Genomic DNA, 8668 nt, shown 5'->3' with positions numbered 1-8668 from the left:
CGAGTTTGTCACAAATTTGAACAGGAAGCTTAGCAGTTTGCATTGCAAAAATGGGTATTGAAGAGTTAACAGATTGAATAAGAGTCAAGCGACCAGCCATATTTAAAGTCTTACATTTCCAACTCGCCAATCTGGATTGAACTTTATCGACAATGCCAACATAAGTATTCTTAGTCACCCTGAAATGGACCATAGGCATACCCAGATAGACACCAAGGTCATTAGTAAGAGGAGATCCACAAATTCCACTAATTGCCTTAGCAATGTCATTCTTAATGTTTGGAGAGCAGTAAACCAGAGACTTGTCAAAGTTAACAGATTGACCAGAAAGACCACAGAATATGTCCATGCACTGCTTTAATACCTTGGCCTGTTTAGTACTAGCTTCAGAGAATAAAATTAAATCATCAGCAAAGAATAAATGGGACACATAAGGACCAGATTGAGAGGACTGAATGGGCTTCCATAGCTGAACCTCAACAGTAGATCGAATTAAATGAGATAGCTTTTCCATACAAAGCACAAACAGGTAGGGAGAAAGAGGATCCCCCTGTCTAATACCTCTACCACCATTGAAGGAATCAGAAAGCTCACCATTAACTATGACCTGATAGCTAGCAGTAGAGACACAATTCATAATAAGCTTGATGAGATTATCAGGGATTTTCACTTCATATAAAACCTGCTCAATAAAATGCCAATTAAGTTTGTCATACGCTTTTGACAAGTCCACCTTCCAAGCCATAAACCCTTTAGCACCCTTAGAATTTTTGCATTTGTGGAGGATTTCCTGAGCAATCATAATGTTATCTGAAATATGCCTTCCAGGAACAAAGCTCACCTGATTCGGATTGATCCATTTACCAAGCATAGGTCTGATTCTGTCGACAATAATCTTCGATATAATCTTGTAAATTGTACAACACAAACTGATAGGCCTAAAAAGGTGCATATGCTGAGGTGCTTGGACTTTTGGAACCAAGGTAATTAGAGTGTGATTTAGACCAGAAGGGATTTTACCAGTATGAAAAGCAGTGGTAACAACATTCATGATCTCAGAGGAGCAAAGGGGCCAATGTTGTTGGTAGAAAAGAGCAGGAAATCCATCCACGCCAGGAGCTTTTAACCTACCAATTCTAAACAAGGCATTATGAACATCTTGTTTAGAAACAGCCTTGCCCATCAACTGGAGCTCACCTGCATCAACATCAGGAAACAATATAGGAATATGAAATCTCAAGTCATGTCTTGTTTCAACAGTGAACAAATTTTTAAAGAAGTCGACAGCAATTTGTTTCATGATAGCAGGGTTAATAGACCAAACCCCAGCATCATCAAACAACCCATCAATTTTATTTTTCCTCCTCCTTATCATTGTAGTTAAGTGGAAGAATTTGGTATTCCTATCTCCTTCACACAACCATTTATCCCTTGATTTTTGTTTCCAAAAAATAGCTTCAGCATCTCGAATCTTCTCATATTTGGAAATCAACTCCTTCTCAAGGTCTTGAAGAAAAAGATTATCATGTCTTCCTAAGCTTCTTTGGATACCACAAATTCTGGCCAAAAGATTTCTCTTCTGCTTAAAGATATTACCAAACACTTCCTTATTCCAAATATTGAGAGAAGTAGCAAGAGTAGTCACTTTATGCAATAGATCACCATGGCAATTATTCCAAGAATCAGTGACCAAATCATTATACTTTTCATGTTGCATCCACATAGCTTGGAATCTAAAAGGTGAATTTCTTCGTGTCTTTCTATTATCGGGGTTGAGTTTGACTAAAATGGGACAATGGTCAGACTTCATCCTAGCCAAGTGAACCACATAAGCATCAGGAAAAAGAAGCCTCCAATCACAAGTACATAAGCTTCTATCTAACCTTTCTTTAACAGTATTATTTTTCCAAGTGTAGTCAGCACCTTGGTAGCCCATATCAATCAGACCATTCCTATGGACCCAGTCTTTCATACCTCCAAATCTATAGTGTTGGGAGCCACCAATTTTATCAGAAAAAGATAGAAGCTCATTAAAATCTCCCACAAGCATGCAAGGCAGATTAACTTGGACGAACAGATTATCCAAGTAGCTCCAAAGAGTACTTCTAGAGGTGTTACATGGGCTGGCATATATTCCAGTTAACATCCAAGTTTGACAACCATTCCAGACAACTTTCACAGATATGGATTGAAAGGTCGAGTCTATAATATCAATAGTAAATTTGCTTCTATTCCAAAGAAACCAAAGACCTCCAGAAAAGCCATTAGCTTCCATAACTTTAAAATCAGTAAAACCAAGGGAAAGAAGATACTTCTCAGCACCCTTGAACTGAATACGAGGTTCACAAACAATTAACAAGTCAATATTATGCATCTTAACTAAGTCCTGAATTGAGGACCTAAATTTCTCACCTCCAGCTCCACGAGCATTCCAAAAAAGGATGTGATCCATACAAACAAATAGGAGGGAGAAGGGTAGAAACCAAAATCAAGCATCAACCATTCCTTCCCCAACTTGGGAAGGCTGGTTATCATCAATAGTCAACATGCTATTATCAGCAAAGGTCTTTTCAACAAAACAGTCAGAAGCTTGGTGTATGGAAGGTTGTTTCCCATCATCCATCCGAGTCTCCTATGGAGGACAATGGCCAAAGATAGCAGAGATTCCATTACCAAGCACATTAGCATCAATATTCTCAAAGGAAAGTTTTTTGGGAACATTAGGCTGGTGTTTAGTAATAGAAGAGATGGTACCTTTGGTCTTCCTTTGATACTTCATAGCAGACTTGGAATTACTACTGCTAACAATATTGTTAGAGACATCTTGCGCGCATTGGAACTCTAGGAGCAGCATTCATAGCCCCTGAAGCAGAACTACCAACTCCAGAATCATTGAAAACTGATGAAGTACCAGTCATAGTGGAATTGGCCTTGTTCAAATTCTTCTTCTTATCTTGGAAGCCTGTCCACAATTTTACTATAGAAGGAGTTGATGTCTTTGCAGAATTGTCATCAATGGTCTTAGGTTCATCTTCAGTAATTGCATCCTGCTCTTGTAAAACTGCAAATCTAGAACCCTTATTCGCATTTCTCTTAACTCCCCCAGTATCACTGGTTTTCTTTTTATTCCTGTAGTTCATCAACATCCATGGCCCCATATCTTCTTTAATAACAGCAATTTGAACTTTAGAAGTGTCCAACACATGCTGCAGATCAGCCTTTTCTGTAGAGGCCATAACTTGATCCTCAATGTTGATGCAAGAGTCCTGAGGTTGAGTAGGAATATTAGGCTCAATATGCACAAAAGGGCACTTATCTTTGGCATGACCAAAACATCCACATTCAAAACATATAAGAGAAATTCCTTCATACACCACATTGTAGGCCACAGATTCCACTTCCACGAAAGGGCGCAATGGTTTACTTAGATCGACTTCAACACAGACTCGAGCAAATTTTCCTCTAGCTTGGCCAATAGTAACCTGATCAACCTTAACCACATCTCCCAAAATCTTGCCAATTTTAGCAACAGTATAATCCTTGAAATACTTAACAGGCAACCCACAAATTCTAACCCATAAGGCCACTTTCCCAATAATCTCATTCATAGGATCAAAATCAAGTTTCCACTTCCTAACAATTAAGGTCTAACAATTAAGCTCACAAATAAAGGTATGCAAGTCAATCAAATCATCTATATGCTTCTCTAATTATGATGAACCAACCTAACAATAGGCTATGTGCACACATATAGTCAAGCATAGATCACATATACGCTCAATTACAAAACAAATTTAAAGTCCTAGATCATGCTCAATCTATCCACAATCATAACAAGCTAAGTCCATGTCTCGTCATTGGGGTTGGAAAAAGGCATTAACCACTAAAATATAATTACATAAAGCTAATCTAATTTTTTTTTTTTTAGTCGCCCGAGCCCTCACCCCCACACTTAAACCAACATTGTCCTCAATGTTGTAAAGTGAGTTCGAAAGCTAAAATCCGTGTCGGATTTAGGCATGAGAGTGAAGTCCGGGCGAAGGCACAAAAATTAACTATGAAAGTGAAAATCTAAATGTGGAGAAAAGTTACGGAAAACCCCCTTGTGGTGAACCTCCATTGCTCACGACCTTCGGAGAAGACCATTAGAAGACACCAACCTCAAGGCACAAGACCTTGACTTCCTTAACGTATGCTCCATAATAGCTCTAGGTGCTCATGAAAAGATCAACTCCATTGAAAAATATGTAGTGTCCAAGAGCAATGCATCACAAATAGCCCATCAAAGAATAAGGACAAGGGTCCTCCATTAAGATCATGGCCTTGAAAACATCCAACACACTCCACGACTGCCCATAGATTATCCTCCAAAGATGAAATGAAGTGCAAAGAAGTCCAACCAACCCGAGTGAACAAAACTAGTAAGTGCAGAAGACTTCCAGCAATGACCTTTCTGTCTTCAAATGCTCATATATCATACTCAGAAAGAGACAAAGAAGTGAGACCACTTGGAATGGAGAGTAGACTCAGAGAGCTTTCTATCCATATAAGGTAAGCCACCTATCTCCAATTGAAATGAAAATTAAAGCTGGTCAAACTTGCTAATCTGTCAAGAAGTTTTCTGCTGACCCTCAATCACCAAAACTGCAATATCTGAAGCTCCAGAGGTGCAAAGAGGGTGAGACCAATGAGATATGAAACTAGACTCATAAGGCTACCATAAGGTAAAATTTCACTGAAATATAATTTCTGAGTCAAAAATCGTTGGCCTCCAAACTCACTAATCTGTTCTGCAGTTTCTGCTGTGCCCTGTTTCTGGCCCCTGTTGCTTGGAACACCATATCCGAAGTTAGAGAGGCTCAAATCAAAAACTGTTGTACCACCATATAGAGGACATGTGAAGATACATCTCTGGAAAATTTGAGCTCCAAATAACTTAATATGTAGAGGGTGTAGCTTCCCAAAATCACTCTACAGTAGCTGTCTCTGTTCTGACCTCCATGCATTGACCATTGAATAACTGGAGTTACAAGGACTCAAAAGGTCTGAAATTTTGGCACAAGACAGTAGACACAAGTGGAATGTCTACAGAAAAATTCAGCTCAAAATAACATGTAAATATGAAAATTTAGTCACCCAAAATGAACTGCAATTTCTGGAAAGAAACTGCACACCACTACATTCTTGCTTTCTTCACACTTCCAACTCCAAACACCTCCCATCCTCCCAAAAATGACTCAAAAGCTTTATTCACAACAAAAATAAACTACTCAAGGAAGAAATACTACCGATGATGTGCTAGGGTTGCCTCCCTAGCGAGCGCTTTGTTTAAGGACTTCATTGCCGGTCCATAGAACGTGAACTTTGTTAAGGTGGATACTTCTCAAGTGCGACCACCCTATTGTTTGGGGCTAAGGGACTCTTTGATGTATCATAGAGACAAGACCAAGAGCTACATAAGAATACTCCATTTGATGGCCAAAAGTATAGCTTCTTAATCTTCCTCTTCTTCTCAATTTTTCTTCTAGGAGCTATCCTTGCCTTCTCCTTCTCAAGTGGTGTAGAAATGATACCCATAGGAACAATAGGTGGTAGAAGCTCTTGAGAGTGATGGGAAAGGGTGAGTGCAAGTGCTCCATTTCCTTTCCAATCCATCACCTCATTGTAGAAACATTGACCACTTAATGGTGGATTGGGAGGTAAAAGTACCTTGATCCCAATCCTCTCATTAAGAACATAAGTGCTCAATATTCTACAATCCACCTTGGGAAACTCATGATGGATCTCTTTGGATGTGGTAGGAGAGAAAGTCCTTGGTTCTTCAACTTCTTCATCACAAGGTAGTGAAGGACTCTCTTCCTCCATGGAAAAATCAACCTCAATGAATAATGGATTATGATGTATGACTTCAAGCTCCGCATCCTCCTCAATGAACAAAGGATTATGGTGTATGACTTTGAATTCCGCATCCTCCTCACTAGACAAGACATCCTCTTCATCAGAATCATCTTCAAATATGGCCTCAATGAATAAGCGATTGCGGTGCATCACTTCAAACTCCGCATCCTCCTCACTAGAAAAGACATCATCTTCATCGGAATCATCTTCAAATATCTCCCCTCCATTAGGAAGCTTAGATTTCCAATATTGCACCCATTCCTCCGAAGTGTAGTCTTTCACCCCACTTGCATTGGAACTTTCATAACCAAGCTCACTTTCTTGTACATCAACATCACTATAATCATCAATTTGCATAAACGACTCTTGCTCAAGATGCTTGATATGTACATCTTCTCTTGAAATAGGCTCCACTTGATCAAAGAAAGGCTCTTGCAAATATAAAGTGGTGGGAGGTTGCTCTTGAAGTAGGCTAGCCTTGAATTGCTCCATGATTAGATCTACACTCTCACTTATAGCTTTGAATTGAGCAAACAATTCTTCGATGGATGGCTTTGAAGGTGCATAAGGTCGATCTTGAGGAGGTTGCTCATATCCCATTGGGTTTTCCCATGAATAACTCCATCGATCCATAGCTCAAATTAATACAAAATAAGTACCTATGAGTTCCCAAAAGAAAGATTAGTAACCAAAAAAAAATATAAAATTGGAGAATAAGCAAACAAAATAAACAACCGATTTTTTTTTGTTTTTTTTTTTTAATAAAGAAACAAAAATATGCTAATGTGACCTAAAGAACCGATTTACCCTAATCCCCGGCAACGACGCCATTGACTTGATACATTTTTACGCAAGTGTATGTATCGTTGTCAAGATAGGGAAGTATTAAGCCCAAAGTTTATCGTACCACGGGGATTAGTGGCTAACCCACAATCCTTGGGTAGTCGGAACTACAGTCACAAGCAAATAAAGGGAAAGAAAAAGAAAATAAATAAAAATGCTAATCTAAGGCACCAAGCCTTAGCAATGCTCGGCTTTGGTTTTCACCAAAGCCTAATCAAAACTAAGAGCCTAATGATGACTATTTACAATGAGGTAGAAATTGTCATTAAACATTGTGATTTAATTTTCTAAAAAGACTAAGTCAAAAACTAAATTAACAACAACAATTAAAAACAAAGAAAATAAAAATAAAAGAGAGATAGGTTTGGGTACTAGGGATCACTCTCTAGAAATTTCAATGCAACGAACACATTTCAAGCAAACAAACAATATATCTTCATGAGAACCAAATCCCGTACTTAATGCCGGTCAAGGCCACTAAGCCAAATTTCCTTAAGTGTATTCACATTTTCGGTTAGGACAAATATGAACTCTCTGACTCAGGAATTAGTACCTTATCAGGGTTACCAAAACATGAACTAAAGGCGTAGAGCTCTAGAAATTAGGGATTTAAGCATGCAATAGTTACAACCTAAAATGTAACGATTACTTAGTTCTCTACCTAATGCCGGTTAAGGCCACTAAGTCAATTTCTCTTATTTGGTATCCATTCTTCCGGTTAAGGCAAGAATGAACTCTCTAACCCTAATCATTATGCCTTGTTAGGGCCACAACGTCTAGGATTAAAGGCGAAGGGCACAAGAAAATAGAAACTTAGGCAATCATTCATTCTCGATTAAGCAACTACTTGACACACCACGCTAATTACATGAAGCTAGTGAACAAGAGAACCACCAATTGTATCACACAACACAAATCTCAACACATAACAAAGAGAGTGGTCAATTCCCTAAAATTCATGCATCAAGAATCAATTGACATAGTAATTAGAGTGCACCCATATGAAAATACATTATTTATCACTTGAAAAATATGTCAATTACATCAAAATTGAGCTAGAGTTAGAAACCCTAGCTCCCAAAAGTAACTACTCACAACCCATATTAATGAACATCAAAATTACAAAATTCAAATAGCAAAGAGTAGAGAAGTGTAAGAGAAAACAAAGATAGTCACAAATAGCTATGGAGCTAGCATGACTAACCTTGAATTACAACCCCACAAAATACCCAAATCTTGAATCTTGTAGAGATTGAGCTCCTTGATAGATCTTTGAAGCTTTGTGTGAGTAGTTCTTCAAATCTCAAAAGAAATTATAAAGAAAAGAGGAAAAATGGAGGGGAAGGAGGGAGAAGAGGGCAGCCCAAAAGGGCTGCCCTGTTTGTGCTGGTGCGGCTACTGCAGGTTCTGTAGGTTTTTCTCCCCAAAAGAATAAGATGAAGAGGGTATTTATATTAATTGTCGTGGCCACTGCTTGAGATAGAAGAGAAAAGGATGGACGATGCGGTGCGTTTTCAAAGTCAAGACAAAGGAAGAAAAAAAATGCTTCTGATCGCATCCCACGTGATTAGTCATTGCATAATTTGAATGCTCAATGCCACATGTCAGCTCCTAATTGGTCATACCAATTAATGGTACCAAACGTGCATGCATGTTGAATTAAGTAGCTAATTAACCAATACTTCATTGATTAATTAAACCATGCTTAATTGGTTAATTAAGGCATCCATAATTTTGTCCTTTTGTCGAAAGTCACGAATTGCTCTCATTTTCGCGTAATTTCTTCTCGTTTCCGCAACTTCACTTATTTCCTACAAAATAAATGAAAATAGATTAATTACATATTAATTGACTTAAGGGTTAGCTTAATTCTAGTATTTAGAGTGCAATTACGCGCATAAAAATGCGTGTAATCAGTCCACCACAC

General features: G+C 38.3%; 1 protein-coding gene across 1 annotated transcript; it reads right to left on the bottom strand.

Annotated features, from left to right (window-relative positions):
- Positions 1-4119: 4119 nt before the first annotated feature.
- LOC133735979 (uncharacterized) lies at positions 4120-8121 on the bottom strand. The gene is made up of 2 exons (XM_062163420.1): positions 7946-8121; positions 4120-6557 (listed from the first exon to the last, which is right to left on the bottom strand). The coding sequence occupies exon 2, from the start codon at positions 6529-6531 to the stop codon at positions 5368-5370; it is 1164 nt and encodes a 387-aa protein (XP_062019404.1). The 5' UTR covers positions 6532-6557; positions 7946-8121; the 3' UTR covers positions 4120-5367.
- Between the last annotated feature and the right edge of the window lie 547 nt (positions 8122-8668).

This window comes from Rosa rugosa, chromosome 1 (assembly GCF_958449725.1).
Source record: "Rosa rugosa chromosome 1, drRosRugo1.1, whole genome shotgun sequence".
In the NCBI taxonomy this organism is placed as follows: domain Eukaryota; kingdom Viridiplantae; phylum Streptophyta; class Magnoliopsida; order Rosales; family Rosaceae; genus Rosa; species Rosa rugosa.
Note: the sequence above shows the minus strand (reverse complement) of the source record. Positions and strands in the feature narration are given on the sequence as shown.